Consider the following 18,714-nt stretch of genomic DNA (forward strand, 5'->3'; position numbering starts at 1 on the left):
AACGTATTAAAACTCATCGCAAAAGGCTAAATCTGACGATCTCGGCGAAAACTGGAAACACAGTAGAGCGAATCTGACCGGGACCCCGAGGACGCGGTGCTTTCCCACCTGTAGCGGAAAACTGACTGGACCACCACCACCTCCGCCACCACCACCACCTCACAGCTGACACTCCACCCGCATCAAAAAATAACCCGTTTTTTTTTCTCCCGTCAGGTTTCAGACTTTAAACGCTTTCACCGACTTACCGAATCCTCCGACTCCAGACGGCTTCACCGCAGTTTCGTCTTCCCACCTGGGGAAAGAGAGAGAAGTGGACGGAGGAAGAGGGACAGCCGGTGTGTAAAACAGATTTCACTAAACTAAAAGGTATAATTTCCTCACCATTAGTCGCCGTCCAGCTGAGTTATTTAGTCCAGCTGAGGAGGAGGAGGCGATAGATTCATTTATCAAAAAGCTGCGAGTTGTTCTTCTTTTGGAGGCAAATTAACCTTTAAGAGAAACCATTTATATAAAAAAATGATTGACCACAGACAGGGTGACATTTTGGTTTCATCGTGGGTCTTTTTAATAATAATAATAATAAAAAAAAAGATCCTTCACATGAGATGTTGATTAATGAACCGAACCGTGAAGACTTCTTTCCTCCCGGGTTGGATTTAATAACTCTTAAGCTCCAGTGAGTTTTGGCCGCGAGTCGGAGACTCACGATTTTCACCCTCGGCCCTCCTCCCGTTGGCGCTCCGGAGTCTGCCGAGCCGGGGGCGCGAGAGAGACGGACGGTCGGAGCGGGTCGCCGCGACGTCGCATCCCGTGACATCACATCCTCTGGACGGGGTTGAGGCCCAGGATGTCGAAGCCTTTGGCCATGATGGCCGCTGTGGCTTCACAGAGCAGCATCCTGCACATGTTGACCTTGATCACCTCGCCTGAACACGAACAGAGAAGAACGTAGGAATTATTTTTGTTCCTTTGTTCCACGGCGACCAGGGGGAGAGGGGGGGGTCAAATGTTTTTTTTTTGTTTTTGTTTTTTTTATTTCTCCATAATCGAGCTTATTGGCGAAGAACAAATCAAAAGCACAAATCAGTGAATGTTCGCCGGCTTTTCATTTTCGGCAAAGTAAAAAAATAAATTTAAAAGAAAAAAAAAAGTATATTTTGGGGGAAAAAAATGACATTTTAAAAACATCAACTTCTGCGCCAACATTTCAGGGGAGAGGCCAAAAACCGCGGTGGGAAGCCTCCGCTTAGATAATGTTACAAATTTACAGCGATAGAAAATATTAATTTTTCATAACGATATCGCCACATGAAAATAAAAAATTTGCATTGTCGGGTTTCTCCGTACGACGCTGTAAAGTTCCGCTGCAAAGGACTTTGAAATGCCCTGAAATAACCCGTGATGCAATTTGGCACTATAATAAATAAAATTGAATCGAATTTAAAAAATAAAAAAAATAAAAAACATTTTAATGGTGGCGCCGGACGGGTCGGGAGGGGTGAGAAAGAGAGGCCGACGTTTTAGGTTTTAATCAACTGCAGGGAAAGTTGGAAATAATTTTTTTTTTTTTATTATTATTTTTTTTACCTGCAATTGACTGCAGAGTCCGAATAGTTGCTTCTCTTACGTTAGATATGTTCACGGGGGCTCGAAGGAGCTTCTAACAGCCCCGAAGTCAGAGAGGAGCTCAAGGTCGGACGACAACGCCGACTTATTTCGGGGGTTTTCCTTGACTTCTTTTTTAAAAAAAATTTTTTTTTACTGTTTTCTACAGCGGTAGGCATTGAAGCCGTGAAGTAAATAAATTGTGTTAAAAACAAAACCGTGCTTCTTATTTTCTTATTTCTTACATTTCGAGATCTCAAGCAGCTTCAGGACTCGTCCGGTTTTGTGCGCGAAGCCCGCCGACAAGAGAACGAAGACAAAGTCTTTCCACCCGCAACCGTTTGCGCGAGTGTTTGTGAGCCGGGTTTAACTGAGCCGGTGCCGAACACGGCGGAGGGAGAGTACGCAACGAGACGACGGGAGGAAAAAAAACAAACAAAAAAACCATCCGACAATCCAGGGAGCGCGATGGAAATGTGTCTCACCGGTGTTTCTGTCCTTCTCCACGCAGTAGCAGCTGTCGTAGAACTCGGTGAAGGTGGTGGCGAGCTCGTACAGGTAGTCGCACAGCGTGTGCAGCAGCAGGTCGTCCAGGATCTTCTGCAGGATCTCCGGGAAGCGCAGGATGCACTTCCCCAGCTTCCACTCCTTCTCGTGGTCCAGGAGCACCTCGGTGGTCTCCGCCGCTACCCTCAGCGTCGCCTCGTCGACGTTGGCCAGACGAGCGATGGACCTGCGGGGGGGAAGTCCGACGGTAAAAAAATGTCGCCCCGGTGAGGTGAGCGGGGGCGGGAGGGTCGGGGATCTTTTCGATAATAGGGTTAGATCGACCGGTAACTCCGAAGCTTCGTCTTCCAGCTGCTGCGAAACACCGAACTGGGCTCGCGCGCCGAATTACGCAACACTTCGCGGGAAATACTCGTCGGGTGAATTCAATAATTGATCACGTGGCGGCCGAAAGGAACCGCCCCGCGCGGGTTCTCCGATCGCTCCTCTTAAGTATTTCTGTCTGTGTGTCTCCGACTCTTGAACACCCACAGCAGGTGGGAGGAGGAGGAGGAGGAGGGAGGAGCAGCTGCCACCAGTGAGTGCTCTATTGACTGAATTCAGGAACATTGAATCCTCTCAGGCGAGACTGCTCACTCCTACAGACTGGAAGAAAAAAAAATATATATATATATATAAAAAGAAGAGATCAATCCCTGCCGGGCACTCTGCCACCCCGAGTCGAACACCTCCCGGGAAGCCGGAGAGGAAGGGGATCAGCGCGACTCTGTGCAGCCAGCAGACGCTCACTCGATACAGGGGATAAGGTGTGAGGAGAAATTGGGTCTCGCTGAGTGGAAATACCCCCCAGAAGAATAATCCCTCGCCACAAGCCCCCCCCCCAACAAGGGCCAGCCGAGGCTGATCTGATACGGGTAATGAAAGTGTGCCGGCCCTGGCGGGAGGCTCTCCAACAGGACCGAGTGCAGCAAATACGAGGAACTCCATTTAACTTTCAAGATGCCTCCGGTGTCGTCGTCCGACCGGGAGCCGGAAACGGAGCGAGTTTCGTATTTGCTGATCTGGTAGATCGTCAGACCGAGAGCAGCCGCGCTTCCTCCTTCGCCACTCGCTCCTTCTGCGAGACGCCGTGGGATTTTCATGACGTAGCGACGTCCTTTTTTAAAAAATTTGACGGCAAGCAGGTGGAGGCGACGGCGGAGTTTGAAGCTTCCCGACGGAGTTTAAAGTTGAGTTCGGACCAAAAGTAACGGCAACGCTGCACTTCAACATTTCCAAACATTTGGATGCTCGGCGTCATTTTTTTTATATCGTACTTACGCTCGTCGTTTTATTGTTTTTCCTAATGCTTGTTATTGCGGCCGAACAACAATGCGACCGCCACTCGAGCCGCTAAGACCCGCCTCCCCGCTGTCGATTTTTCGACAACGTTTCGAGGGTCTCCGTCGGCCGATTTCCCGAGTTTGACACAAAACTCCCGACGAGCGCTCGAGTTTCCGGTCAATTAAACCGCGGTTAAATCCGAAACGCGCGCCGTCTTCGACCGGCGTGTTCTCGGATCACCTGATGCGGGTGAAGGCGTAGAGGAGGTACGCCGCCGTGTTGCCCCGGTCGTCCAACATCTTGTCGAAGGAGAAGACGTAGTCGTTGATGCGGTTGTGGGAGAGGTCGGCGTACTTGATGCAGCCGAAAGCGACGGCCCTCTGTGCTTTGGTGAGCTCCTCCGGAGTCAGGACCTGCGGGGGAGGGGGGGGGGGGGGGGCGAATATCAGTTAACGAAGCGGGCACAAACGTCCCCCGACACTCCTGACGGCATTAAAAATGTTGATAATTGTAGGTGTTTTTTTTATTTTTTACATCAGCTTGTAATTACCGAGGGCCATAATTCACCTTCTGTTAAACCGGCGAGTTGAATTTAATCCAAATAATGAATCTAATTTACCGACCTCCGGCAGAGATTAAAACCGACTTAATAAGCCTTCCCTTGAATCTATACGTGATGTGTTTAATAGCGCGGGGGGGGTGAAGGGGAAGGGGAGGGGGGGGGAGGAAGGGAGGGAGGGGATTATGCGGGAGATTTTATTTTATGATATCGATTCGATTGGAAAACAAAATCCTGCAGCCGAGCAGAACAACGACAGACTCGGCGTGCCGCGTGACCCGACGGGACGAGAACCGACGGCGCCGCACAAAAGACGACAGGACGGCAAGAAAGAGACGGGGTCACGACGCCACGCGTCGCGTCGAAGACCTGGAATAAATAATACGGGAAGATTAGGCCGGAACGCGACGGGAAAACATTTATCTCATTCTTATCGGCAAAAAAAACAACAAAAAACGGTTGAAACACTTCTTAAGTGTTTATTAATGTAAAGAAAATGATAGAACGTGCGGTCATTGGTCAAATCGTTCAATTACTTAGGAAGGAAGTCGCTGCTCATCACGACTTTGCAAAAACAGTGTGTGTGTGCGTGTGTGTGTGTGTGTGTGTGGTGTGTGTGGATGTCAAAAATATTGAACACCAGATATAAAAAAATAAATTAAAAAAAGGAGGTCTTGAGTAAAGAAGAGCAGAGCAAAGTGAGAAACAACTCAACTGGAGGAAATCGACGTTTTAAAAAAAATATATATATAAAAAAAAAAGCAGCGTTATCCGTGCAGGCGGAGGTTCACGGAGGCCGGGAACGGGGTGTGTTTTAATGAGGCTGGGTTAGCAGATGGTAGACGTGGGCACCGACCCAGACGGAGAACAGAGCGCCGGGCCAGAAGGACCTGCAGGGGGAAACTGCGCTGGCACCGGTGTTTCACCAACGGGGGAAAAAAAAAACCAAACAAACAAAAACTCCTCAGCATTCAAAAAAAAAAAAAAAAAAAAATCACCGCAGTTCAACTGGAAGTCAGCGGCCGTTTACGAACCGCACCTCGTGTCCCCAGATAACGCTTAAGCGGGTCTCCCGTTATCCCGCCGCCCTTCGCTTTTTATTCCCCCCGAGCGGTCAGAAAAGTAATATTTAATTACAAATAGTTCGGCTCTTGTTTTTGAGCACCGACCCAAAAACAGCAGTCGGGAAAAAGCGAGGTCGGTTCGAGCTCGCACAAAACGAGCATTTGTGAAAAGGTGGTAAATCTCAGCAGACGAGAGAGAGAATGTCCGCCGGCGTCCGGGGGGGAGGCGCCGGAGTTCGGCCCGGGACGGGACGGGACGGCGAGAAGAATCGCCGGCCGGCGGAGAGCGAAGCGGTCATTACCGTAGGAATCGGCCTCGTCAGGGAGAATCGAAGGCCGGGCAGGAACAATGGGCCGGTCCCGGCCTTTTCCTAAACGCCCGCTCGTCGTGCGTGAAACACGAGGATTAAATAAATAAATAAATTAAAAATAAATTAAAAAAACCTCGAGGTGCTGCAGTCGTGTTCCTCCTCCTGATTTCTCTGCTGTTTTGTCCTCTTAACTTTCTCTTCTTTTCCAAAAACAAGTTCATTTTTTTCCCCCCCCAATTTGAAAAACTTTTTTGGCGTCATCGTTGGCAGCGCGTGAAGGGAAATGAGAGGATTGCCGAAGTTAAGAGCAACGCGACGTCTAAAAAAAAGTTCAATCACTTGTTTTAGCAGCTTGTTTAACAAATTCATCAAGTAGGAGGGAAAACGGGGACGATGGCAGGAAAACAAATACTCGAAATGCCCCACTTCTTTTTTATGTCGGTAATGTTAAAAAAAAAAAAAAAAGTTACAACAAATGATGTGTGTTACATATGTGGCTGCTTTTTGTTTTGTTTTGTTTTGTTTGGATTAAATTAAACGAGGATGAGAAGACGCCGAAGGAGGAAACGAAAAAGAAAACAACAAAAAAGTCGGGGAAGGAGATGAAGGAGGCGCACTAATCACGCTAACCAGCCTCACCGGCGGATCTCGGAAAAATTCATGCGGTTCAGCGGAGATTAAAGCCTCGTTCAAAACGCATTTAATTAAAGATGGATTTGCTGAACGAGGTAATGAGTTCAAATTTACGAAAAGATGTGTTAATATTTCATGCTTTTTCATGTTTCATGTTGTCTGTGAAAACCTTTGGAATAAAAGGCTTGAAATAAAAAAAAATAAAAATAAAAACATGTCGCTTAAATATCTCTTACACGTTAGATGACAACTTTGAATGTTCAAAAACAGGAAAAAGTATTATTATTTGATTATTTTTGTATGTTTTTGGTCATTTTAGCCCCTCGTGTGTTTGAAATAAATCCCCTTGTGTCCTCACCTTGTCTCTCTCCTTGTCTTTCAGTTTGTCCATGGACCTCTTCAGTCCCTCCTCCAGCAGGTCCATCAGCCTCACCGTGTCCCCGGACCGGGTCTTGAACTTCTTCCTGGGGAGGCAGAAGGGACGGGAGGCGGCGGTTCAGTGCGGGGGAAGGGGAAACGTTCGGTGGCGGTGGTGAACTCGAACGCAACTTTCCACGCGCGAAGCTGCGCTTTCTGTCGGCGCCAATTACCACGACGACAAACTGTTAGATGACTTCTGCCTGCCGACGCCTTGGCGGGTGGAGAGGGTGGAGGGAGGGGGGGGCAATACATTTGGTACAATCAAGACAAATCAGCCGAGCATTACAAGCAAAACACCAGTCAAAAATTTAATACACCCCTCCTCCCCCCATCCCCACCCCCGTTCTCGTACTGTGTACTCGCAGCTATAACAGCTCCCCCCCGTGGCTGCGTTAAGCTCTTATTGTCTGGATGAGGGATTATGAAAACAGCATGATAAATTTCTAATGGAGTTTTGGTGTAGCGCCGACATCGTGGGGCCAATTTACGCCCCCTCAGGTTACCGTGGGGCGTTTAGCAGCACTTAGTTATGGCCTCTGCGAAGCGTAACGTCAACCGTCAACCGCCGCCGCTCTTCTTCTCTGGACGATTGATTAGTCAAACACGACGGCTTGACAGGGAGTGTTTCAAATAATGGAGCCTTTGCCGACCCGTCGGCGGGAATCTCTGCTTACTGAAACGGGAGACGGCGAAACACGGGGGGGGGGGCGAAACACTGGGGGGGGGGGGGGGGACGCATCTCGGTGCGAAGTCGAGCACGAACGCACGACCAGAGGGAGACAAAACCGGGATCACGGCGGCGGAAAGGTTTCAAAGAAACGAAAACAAACAAGTGACGCGGCTGCTTTTAGTTTGGATTAAATACGAGATGGAGAGAAGACGACGACGATGTGGAGGAAGAAAGACGAGGAATCCGAGGGCGAGGAGGAGGAGGAGGAGGAAGAGGAGGAAGAGGAGGAAGATGGGGGGAAAAAAAGAATGAAGTAGAGAAGACGGTGTAGATGATAAGTAGGACGAGGAGGAAAGGAGGATAGAGAGGAGCGCAGGGATGAAAAGGGGAAGAAGAGGAGATGGTGGAGGAGAAGAAAGATGAGGAATCTGAGGAGGAGGAGGAGGAGGAGGAGGAGGAGAGGAAGAAGGAGCTTTAGAGGGAAGGAGAGGAGAAGATGGGAGACAAAGAGAACAAGAAGACGACGGAGGAGGAGAGAGGGCTGAAAAAGAGGAGGAGGAGGAGGAGGAGGGATCTGAGGAGGAAGATGAAGAGAGTCCGACTTCGACCTGACGCTGCTGGTTAACTTTGAATCGGTGCCGATTCACCTCCGGCGGAACTCCTCCGCCTCCTCCTCCTCCTCCTCCGCCGCCTCCTCCTCCTCCTCCCAACGGCGAGGAGTAACGACTCTGCGAGCCTCCAAAACACCGACTCCACCGTCTGCGCAGCAGCAGCTGTATATTTTTATTTGTCAACGCAGTAAAGTTGTGTTTTTTTTGTTTGGTTTTTTTTTTACGCGTGACGGTAAACGCAATAAAAACACGAAGCGGAGGTGATAAAGACGCCGCGAAGGACGTTCGGCGCTGGAGAAGTCTCCGCTCGGCCCGGTTGATGACGGGGATTTGGAGTAAACCGTTATTAGTTTGTGCTCGGCGGCGCTCGGGGTCGGGCTCGGCGTCTCGCTGCCGCACCGGACATCCGCCGTTAACCCCTCGACAGCCGCCCTCATTTGGGACCAGCTGATATCGAAAATGATGAAGACACTGCAGCTGTGTTCTGTTTTTGTTGTTTTTAAAACACACTTGTTGGTCTCCGGGTATTTGTTTCCCGTGGCAACGGCGGACTGAGTGCCGTCGTCTCGGTGATCCTACATAAATGCTGACACATGGTGCTTTTTGTGTAACGGACACGCCCCTCCGCTAAAAAAAAAACACGCATTAAATTTTTTTTTTTTTTTTTAAACGCTCTCGCGGCCGGGCGTGTCTATTACACGCTTCGCCGTGACGCCCCGACGAGCTCGGTAAACTAACCTCCTCCAGAAAAGTTAAAAAAGCAAGTTCGCCGAGCTCGCCGGCAGTGATCCCCACGAGGGAGCGGGGGAGTTTCAAATCGCCTCCGATTCGAGCCGACCTCACTAAATCCAACTCCGTGCGCAGATACGCATCTACGTTGGAGAGCCGGGTTTCGACGCCGAGACGATGCATCTCTGCAGACTCGATAATCGGGTGAAACACAATGTGACGCGGGACCCCGACGGCCTCCAGAACTCTTGTCCCGTGTGTGTGTGTGTGTGTGTGTGTGTGTGTGTGTGTGTGTGTGTGTGTGTGTGTGTGTGTGTGTGTGTGTGTGTGTGTGTGTGTGTTTTTAAACTCACTTGTCCTCCCCCAGCACCACTCCGAAGCCCGCGTGCTCCACCCGGGTCACCTGGGGGTTGTACCAGCCGAACATCTGAGCCGCGGCGAACACCAGCTGTAAGTGTGTGCTCTGAGGGAGGAAAAAAAAAATAACACACACCCGCACGTCCAGTCACATAATATCCACCCGTCACGTTATACTGGAGGCTTTTCTGAATGTCGCTGCTGCCTGAAACAAAAGCTAACCCCCCCCCCCCTCCCCTCCACCCACTCCACACACACACACAGACGAGACACAAAGAACAGTGTGTGCATTATATTAAACCAAGCTGACGGGGATGAGTGTGTTTACTGGAGGTAGGTCCATGTTTTCTAGATTTGCACCCCAGCGAGTGTTTAACGAAGCCGGTGCGCCCCCCCCCCATCCCCCATCCCCCATCCCCCGGCGGTTTCCTGCAGAGTTGCTATAGTAACAGCGAGGTACTACCTCAGAAAAAAACGAAATCTAGAAAAAGTACCCGATACCGAAAGCGAGTAGACGGTACCACCAGAGGGTCGCCGCTGGAGGGGGAACTTCGATGCTCCGGACGGGACGGGACGGGACCGTTAACGTCGGCCATCTTCGGTTTACGTTCACTGACCGGTTATTAGAGCTGCAACGACTGCTCCACTGACAGAAAGTTAAAATCATCAACTATTTAGGGGGCTATATTTAATCCCGAAAAAGTTTAAACCTTTTTTTTTTTTTTTTTTTTTGATCCCGCTTCTCAAATATTAGACTTTGAAACTTCTTGTCTAACACGACAGTCTCCTTTGAGTTTTGGACAAAACAAACATCAACAAAAAAAAGACCTTAAATAATGAAAATAATCGATAGCTGCTGCCGTTTTTCCTCAGACGACGGCTTTAGTTTGAGTCCGACTGCAGACAGACGGCTCGTCGCTGCGTGCCTTTGCTGATGATGATGATGATGGTCTTCATAACAACCCACGTAACATTTTAAAGACACCGACGAAGACTTCTTCAAGTTTTTAGACTCCAACATGTGTGAATGTTGGTTATTATTTTTTCTTCTCACAAATATTTACATAAAAAGGACGTTTCATCGATCAGGTGAAGCCATTGGAGACTTGTTGAGTCCTTTTTAATATCACATTTGAAGTCATCTATGTTCAGATAAGATACGAAGGTACGATGGAAAATCTGTGCGGATGATATGAACTAGAGTTGTTTGTTATTTCCAGCTGTATAGCAAATTACGTCCTCATGATATCAATCACTAAAATAATGCCATCTGGACCCGGATGAGGAGCAGAAAATGGTTGAATGGATTAATCAATTAAAAGTACCAATTCCTTGATTAATCTGAAGTCGAAATAAAACTAATTGGCGACAATTTTGAGACCCGGTTCAGTATTTCAGCCATTTTTAAAGCCAACCTGCCAAATGTTTGGTGAAATAAAATGTAAAGATGGTTGTCACGTGATAGGTAATGAAATATCTTCAAGTGCCGTCCATAAGCACGGAAAAAAATTTGGAAAAAAAAACAGCAGGTGAGAAACAATATTTTAGACTTTTAACGCCTCTTTAGTTCTATTTTTTTCTTTTTGGGAAGAAAATGACTTTACAGGACCAGGAGATTCTCTGTCAAGGTTTTTTCTGAGAAAATAAACGTGATTAAACTATTTCAACATTGTGCCAAGTGGTTCATAAACTGTCCTGTTTATTCTCGTTCTGTCCCTCTTTTCCTGCTTTCTTTTCGTAATCACGTAACTCTTTCTTCACCCAAACCTCCCAGTCCCCCCCCACACCTCCCTCCTCCCCTCCACCCACCTGTCCGCTGTCCGTCACGTAGATGATCATGTCGGCTTTCTCCTCGAAGAGTCGCTGATGCAGAGCGGCGAGGTCCGACGTGTCGTAGGTGTAGCCGCCGTCCGACTTGACGATGGTGAGCGGGATGGACTGACCCGGGGCGAAGATGATCTTACGACCCTCGTCCATCTCCACCACACCTGCAAGAGGAGGAGGAGGAGGAGGAGGACGGACAGAAGAAGAAGAATGGAGAGAGAAAAGGAACATGTTAAAAGACAAAGAGAAGAATGATAAGGATATGATTGGAGAAGAGAAATTGGAGCAATGAAATTCCACAACAACGAAAAAAAAAATCAAAGGGGGAGAAAACAGGAGGGCACCATTTAAAAGAAAACATTTATGAGACAATATCGCCTCCTGGTGGGAGCATCAGGCAACTGCAGACTTCAGTTAGTTTCAGTTTTAGTTTTTAGTGTCTAGAGTCTAGAGTCTTGAATTAAAGACACTCGCTCTCTGAGAAATGTCCGGGGAGTCCCCCTTTGATATCTCACCTTTCTCCTCGAGCTCCTTCACCAACTTCGTCATCAAGTCCTGGTAGTACGACTCCCCCCTCTCGATGATTTGGATGTCCAGGCAGTCGTAAATCTTCTGAAACTCTGAAAACACACAAACAAACAAAATAAAACAATAAACCACCAGGCGACTTTTGATTCAACTCAACACTCTTCTATTTTTAGCCTTTTCAGTGGAAATCAAACGGTCACTTTCACCGCTTAAAATAATAAACACGTCACATCAGCTGTTGCTAATTAACACCGTCCCAAATTAAACTCCCTCTCGTTGCCCTGTGCAGCCGCCCTGTGCAGCCGCTCCGTGCTCTTCAAAGATTGTTTAGGAGGTAAAAGAGGCCTCGCCTGAACACTGCTGCGCAGTCACGAGTGTTTCTGAGGGAAAGGTTTGCGTCCGCTGAATCTCAGGAGTCACATTCGCCACCGTTAACTTTTCAATCAATAATCTAAATCCGATCAGCTTCGTAGTTTTAAAACCAGGATCTTCAACTGCTGCCGTCGGACGTTTTTTTTTTTTTTTTTTTTTTGTAGGGCAGAACGCCTTTTGTGTGTTTTTAGGGCGAATCACGCCTTTAATGTTATCGTCTACCTCTTCTGGAGACGTCACAGATCAGGTTCCAGGCTTTGATGAACTCCGGCTCTTTGCTCTGCAGCCGGATGACACACTGGTACCCCCGCTTCTTAAAACTCTCATCCTCGTCAAAACGCTTCTTCGACTCCTGTTGGAGGGAGAGGAGGAGGAGGAAGAGGAGGAGAGGAGAGGAGAGGGAGGAGGAGGAAAAGAGACGACAGGTTAGAAGACCAGAGACAATAAAAGTAATGTGTGGAGAGAAAAGGGAGGAAGACAACAGCAGATAATGTTCTGTGAGTTTATACGATATATAAATATTGATATCACGGTCGACCAATAGAGCCCAGCTGCTCCCTCTTATTTCATTATTTATGGACTGTTTTGCCTCTCAGCTACGACTACTGCAGGCAACTGTAAATGTAACCTCCCCGTAAAACAGACAATACATGGAGGAAACACCTCATAGCACATTAATACAAGTATCTCACGTCCACGTCTGTAACCTTTGACCTTTAAAATAAACAACAACAACAAAAACCAGACACGCTGTAGCTTCTTGAACGTGACTTCAGTTCCCTCATTGAGAAGCTTCAGGAATGTCGAAAAATCAAAACTTCTATTAAAACAATGAAAGACCATGTCTGTTTTATAAGTTTGTCAACTTGTGGAGCATTTCCACTTTCCTTTATTCTATGTATAAACACGGGGGAGTTTTTATTCACAGCCACTGTTCCTCGTTGTTCATTGAATTTCTCCAACATCCCGCAACACCTCTTCGCTTTGATTGTACCTATAATGCTGCTATAGCGACAAAATGTCCCCTTGTGGGATTAATAAAGTAAGTAAGTAAGTCATCCAGTCATCCATCCAGTCATCCATCCATCCATCCATCCGGGACGTCTCCAAAAGCTGACACGCGTGAGCCGATTGGTTCTGAAGCTGCTGTGACTTTTCCTTTTACCCCTAAACTTTAGTTCAAGTCTTTCGTAACGAGTCTCACGGAGCGTCAGCTGACCTTGTAGAAGGCCTGCAGGTCACCGATGGGAGGGGAGACGGTCAGGTAGTTCGGAAACCTGTCCTGCAGGTGGGCGATCAGCATCCCGAACTGGGTCCCCCAGTCTCCCACGTGGTTCAGCCTGCGAGTGGTGAAAAGCAGCATCGTAACCATAAAAAATAAATAAATAAATAAATAGCACAAACGAGGCCTCTGGCGCCGCGTTGGGAGAGCAGCGACCGAGCTCACCTGAGAACGTCGTAGCCGAGAAACTCGAACAGCCGACACATGCTTTCCCCGATGATGGTGGAGCGAAGGTGACCGACGTGCATCTCTTTGGCGATGTTGGGAGAGGAGAAGTCCACCACCACCTGAGCAAACAGACCAACACAAAAATACAACTAATCAGTAGTAAACACGAAATAATAAAGAAAAAACAAACTAAACTTATTCTAAAATCAAATGAAACCAGGAGATTAACAACCTTTTTTAAAATATATATATATATATATATATATATGCTTTGTTATTTCTATTGTATTTACCAAAGGTTTATTGCTTATTACTGTGCAGCTTTTTTCTCCTTTAAAGAGAATTAAATAGGAAGTGAAAAACTTTACTTTTGAATTTGGGGAAATGTCAAATATCGGCAAAAAAAAAAAAAAAAAAAATCACAGGTTTCAACTCTGCTGTTACTATAAATAAATCCAGATACAATGCTGAAGAAGCCTATAAAACAAGCTTGTTGTCATAGTAACGAGGGGAGGGGAAAGGAGGGGGGTACACCGTGTGGACAAACCTTCTTCCTGGACGCCAGCGGCGTTGGTTGCACTCCGTTGATCAACAGGTTGCTCAACAGTTTGGATACGAACGGCCTCTTCAGGTGGATGTTGATGAACCCTGACGACAGGACAGACGTCGCAGGGAGTGACGGGTGTCAATCAATCACATCAAACCACAAAACCACGTCGATTTAGTCGGTCAACTTTTTATTCGGTGACGTTTTAATTTTGGTATTTCCTGTGCTGGATCTGTACGGTGGGTTTAATTACCCAAATAAAAAGACAAATATTTCTAAGGTGACCAAAACTCAAAATTATTATTATTATTACATGAATAAAAAGCTAATCAAACTCAGTCGGTGTCAGATAAGTTGGGTTTCTACCTGGTCCCGCGATTTCAGTTTTCTGGATGAGTTCGTTGTCGGGAAGGTTTTGGATGATCTTCTCGGCGATTTCTCTCGGGTTCACTTTCATCCCCTTTGCCTTCAGCATCTGCAGCGCGACGGCAAGAGACAGTTTCGGTTTAAAATATTGAACAATGAACCGAACTTTTTTTTTTTTTTTCCATCTGCCGCGCCGGGTGTCTCACATCAGCACATTGCTGCGGGCTACTTTTTAAATGTAACACGACAGATTAGATTAAACATCGCAAAATGCAGCACGGAAAATCCTCTGAATCAACTCAGCAAACTGTAAAAATGTTGTTAAAATGAGATATTAAACCACATTAAGGAATGAAGATGAAAAGCTTTTACGACTAGAATCCCAAAACCCGACTTTTCCTTTTTCTTTGTTTTATGACATCGACAGTTTTCAATACAAATAATGAAATGTCCCGACGTTCCAGACATGTAACCCCATAAAGCCGTTTTTAGCCGGGTTACAGATATTTATATGTAGTTTTATAACCCTGTTTGTCATAACTTGTGCAAACAAATAACAGATTATCTTCTGAGTCTGCAGTGAAAAGTAAAAATTGGATAATTTTTTGGGAACAATATAGAGAAAGAACAAATAATTAAGGAATCGCAATTAGAAAGATACGTGCAGATAAAATAAGAAAAATAAACAAAAGATAGAAGAGAATTTTACACTTACATTTTGCTATGTGTCTATTATATATTTTTGATTTCATTTTTTTTCAATAATTTTTTTTAATGTATTATATATTTTTATTTGGCATATTTTACAGATCTTTTTTTTGCAGTTTTCTACAGAGCCCCCAAAGGCTCACACTAATAATTTGTTTTCCGTTACATCACACGTGAACGGCTGAGCGTGTCGGTCCGGTCTCGTTCCAACACGCTGCCGGTAAAAGATGCAGAACGCGACAGAACGGAGAAACGATGCGGCACTTTACGCTTCCGGCGCCCGTTACTCATTTCAAAAGGCCGATTGGACCGACAGGATCCGGCCGGCGACGGTGAGCTGCGGCCGCGGCGCCAAAACCGCCACAAAAACAAATGTGTCCGAGCCACGATCCCAACGGCCGAAGCGCAGCCACAGTGACAGCTGCGTCGTCCCCGAGCCCGCGGCCGTAATCGCAGTTTCACGGCGGCGGTATCGTACCGCGGCCGCCGAGCCGGCGCCTCCACTTCTCGTTTAAAATGCAGACGTGCAGATTTGTGGCTGACGGGCGAAGCCAACGGTGACGCGGAAAAGCCGACGCGGCGAGTGCCCGTCTGGCGGGACACAAAAAAGAAACTCTCAACGTTGACTTTTCTGAGTTCTGCACAGTTTCCTCGTAACAATCCTCGTTACAGCGTCGTACTGACCTAAAATCTAGACGCGTCGAATATAAAACGACAACAAAAATAGATTCTTCTAATCAGTATGTTTGTGATTGACAAAGTTAAAATGACCGCAGTTGTATTGATTTTCTGGGAGCCACAGACAGACGGTCTAACCTGGGCCATGCCCATGGCGCTGTTGCACTGATAGTCTCCAAACTTGGCCTGCTGGTTGGGCGTGACGGCCTGCGGAGGGTTGTCCAGCTCGGGGCAGGAAGCCCGGATGGCCTCGCCGAAGATCTCCTGGAGCTGCTGGTTGATGTTCGTCATGGCTTTGCTGCAGGGAATTCTCTCCTCCTGCAAACTCTAAGGGACACGCAAGACAATAAATCTCATGACATTTGATTGTACAAGAAAAAGTTTGGTTGCTTTTTTTTTATACTCCTTTACTCTCCTCTACTTATTTGTTCTTGCGTTTTTCTGGTTTGAACTTAAATTTACTAGAACTTGTATGCTGCTTTTGGAGGTTTTGTCTTTTTGACGTAAAGACACATTCGTATTGAAGTTGCACTTAGAGTCTTCCTTCACTGTTTTTCGTATTTTTCACATAATACCCGGTTCCAGTCGTGGAGGAGGAGTTATCTTAGTACAACTAAATAATATACGAGCACAACTATTACTTAAACAGGCTCAAGAGAACGTCAATAAAACCTTTTGCCATCCACCTTCTTCAATCTGCGACCTGCCTGAACAGCTTTACATCAATAAATTCGATCTCTTTTAAGCAACCTAATTTTACCGAGTCAAATCGGCGCAGCAGAGAGAGCGCCCCCTGCTGTCACTCACCCTCTTGAGGATGTTGAGGCGGTACTTAAGCTTGGCGTTCTCCTCCCGCAGCTCGTCCAGATGTGGAGATGGACTCAGGTTCTGTGGGTTTTTCAGACTCTCGATCTCTGCCGACAGACTTCGAATTTCCCGTTCCTGGAAAAGAAAAAAAAAAAAAAAAAAAAGGCTCAAAAAAGGTTCAGGCTGGAGCAGCGGAAAATGTACGAATCAACTTTGGCCCATCCACCGTCACTTTTTAAAAATATAAATAAACAAAATACAAGAGGACCAAGTATAGAGCCTTGTGGTACATTTCATGCATAATGAAGCCATTTCATAGGTACCATTCAGAGGAATATTAAATGTCTTGCTTAATTTAATGACTAACATTCCATAACTGTTTATTGATTCTTATCAAAACACTTAAAAGTAAATCATCACTTTTACACCAGCGGAAATTGCACTGCTATTTTCTAAAACCGAACTGCAAAGGGAGGTTGCAAAGAGGAAATCTGATAATAAATTAAATGTTTATAGGACTCTGTAAATGAGAACAAAACTGAAAGCGTTTTCCTCAAGGTCACCAGCAAATATTTAAATGCACTTTCAACTTTCCAATAACGTTATTAGATTTTGTTACTTTAATGACTTTCAGGTCAATTAGAATTTCAATTTATATATTTTGTAGTTTGACACAAAAAAAACAAAAAACAAAAACAGCTGATTCAACATTTTGGACATTTTTTGGGGCAAAATTTGTCAAACAAAACGAGCAAACTGAGTATCACACTTTGGACTCTTAACATTTTATGGGAGAAGAATATTCAATGTTTTAAGGACATTAAAAAAACAACATACATATAGCATTTTGTTGCAGCTTAAGAGTCCTACCGAAACAGCTTGGAGCAGCAACTTTTTCAACTGATTTCGAGCTAAAAAAAAAAAAACTAAAAAAAAACTTTCACTTAGGTTGTTGGGATTAGTCTGAGGCTTACAGGCTTAAATCATAACCTCAACATCCAACATACAATGAATGATTCCACATACTCACAGGATCTCAGATGCGTATTGAATATTTACTTCACAGGATTGTTTTCCAGCAATGATCCAAAATCGAAGAACACTTACAAACGATAACTCTAAATGACAGTAGGTCGGCTCTTTGGCATGAAACCTTGACAACTTTCCACATTAAGTGAAAATGAAACAACACCAATGCTCGTTCTCTTACTTATATAACTTATCAGCTCCACCCATACGTAATAAAAAAAAAAAAAATCACCTGCCTATAGCAAATAATGAAAGTGTAGCTATTAATCGTTTCAATAAGTTTATTTGTCAATCACATTTCAACAACATGATAATAAAATAACCACAGATTTCTGAAATTTACACCCGTTACAATCAAACTGGACTTTAAGTGGTCTAGTTTTTATTTTACATATGTAGGATCCCTTTTAAGACCAGTAGAGGTCTCCAAAGAGCATTTTATTAACCACTGACCACTCAAGACAACTTTAATATCACCCCCGATACCTTTCATTTATATTCCACTTGTTTTTGTCCCGGTGCTTTAACGTCACCACAAAGGTTTTTTTTTTTTTCTGTGGAGAAAATTCCCCTCGTGCAAAACTCCATTCAAAAATCGTCCCATTTAACACTCAGGTAGTCTGCCAATCACGCATCTTCTACGGGACCGATACGGAACAATAAAACGAGTAGTTCTGGTAAGTTCGGCACAAAATAACGAGACTAAATATACAAACAGCACCGTGCTCTTCAGATCACATCCCCCCCCCCCCCCCCAAAAAAAAAAGCACTGCGCCCTCCTGACAGCTCAATTTACCAGTAACACAAGCGTGTTTAGTGTGTAAAACAGGAGCCGAATTGGACGGCGGGACCAGACTATTCGACATAAATCATTTGTTTTGTTTGGCCATAAAGCTCTTATTAATTACAAGTGAAACAGCGTTAAATTGGCAGTTGGTTGCACTGAGTACGGCGCAGCGTCGCCGGTGCTGACACGCATGTAGCCTCTTAGCTCAGGTTAGCTCATTTACCCCCCCCACACCTTCTCCTCCCCAACGCATCGGCGGCTGACCTGCTGCTGTAGCCGGGCTGTGTACTCGTTTACCGGGTCTCCCATCTTTCTAAACGCTGAAGAGAAACTCTTCTGTCAGCCGGAGAAAACGAAATCTCGTGGCTGATGAAACAAAACTGCGAGAGGAGCAAGAACTTCACAACTTTCTATTTCCGGTGCTGACAAACGTCATAACCGACTTCTTCGTCGGGTTGTTAAAAAAAAAAAGGTGCAGAGCGCCACCTACTGCATCGGGATATGAATCACGAATAACTTTAATAGGATGGATTCCAAAAGTACTAATTTTACCGCAGGATGTTGAGGTACTTATGTCCATTTTTGAGCTACTTTACCAGTTAAACATTTGCTAAATAAAAAAAATACAAATGTTTCTGTTATTTTGAAAATGTGCTCTTGTACCTTATTTTGAAAATTCTCCAGCTTGATCTGCAGGTGTTATAATCGGAATAGGTATATTTTATTTTGATGTAGAACCTATATGTTGTCGCTGCTTCTGCAATATAATAAGAATATTAGCTGTACCTAAATAGAATATATACTTTTCTTATCTGAAAAACGTGAA

The 18,714-nt window shown here is 45.6% G+C and overlaps 1 protein-coding gene across 1 annotated transcript; it reads right to left on the reverse strand.

The window, feature by feature from the left end:
• Window positions 1–539: 539 nt before the first annotated feature.
• Window positions 540–18,302, reverse strand: rars1 (arginyl-tRNA synthetase 1). The gene is made up of 15 exons (XM_069716449.1): window positions 18,153–18,302; window positions 16,073–16,207; window positions 15,404–15,592; window positions 13,880–13,988; window positions 13,514–13,614; window positions 12,964–13,085; window positions 12,736–12,856; window positions 11,739–11,868; window positions 11,132–11,236; window positions 10,602–10,780; window positions 8,789–8,898; window positions 6,364–6,469; window positions 3,679–3,851; window positions 2,094–2,341; window positions 540–929 (listed from the first exon to the last, which is right to left on the reverse strand). The coding sequence occupies exons 1-15, from the start codon at window positions 18,195–18,197 to the stop codon at window positions 820–822; spliced, it is 1,983 nt and encodes a 660-aa protein (XP_069572550.1). The 5' UTR covers window positions 18,198–18,302; the 3' UTR covers window positions 540–819.
• Window positions 18,303–18,714: the final 412 nt, after the last annotated feature.

Source organism: Brachyistius frenatus, unplaced genomic scaffold (assembly GCF_029030835.1).
Source record: "Brachyistius frenatus isolate BFR_SWC_R1_liver_20210118 unplaced genomic scaffold, ASM2903083v1 Contig_5, whole genome shotgun sequence".
Taxonomy (NCBI): domain Eukaryota; kingdom Metazoa; phylum Chordata; class Actinopteri; family Embiotocidae; genus Brachyistius; species Brachyistius frenatus.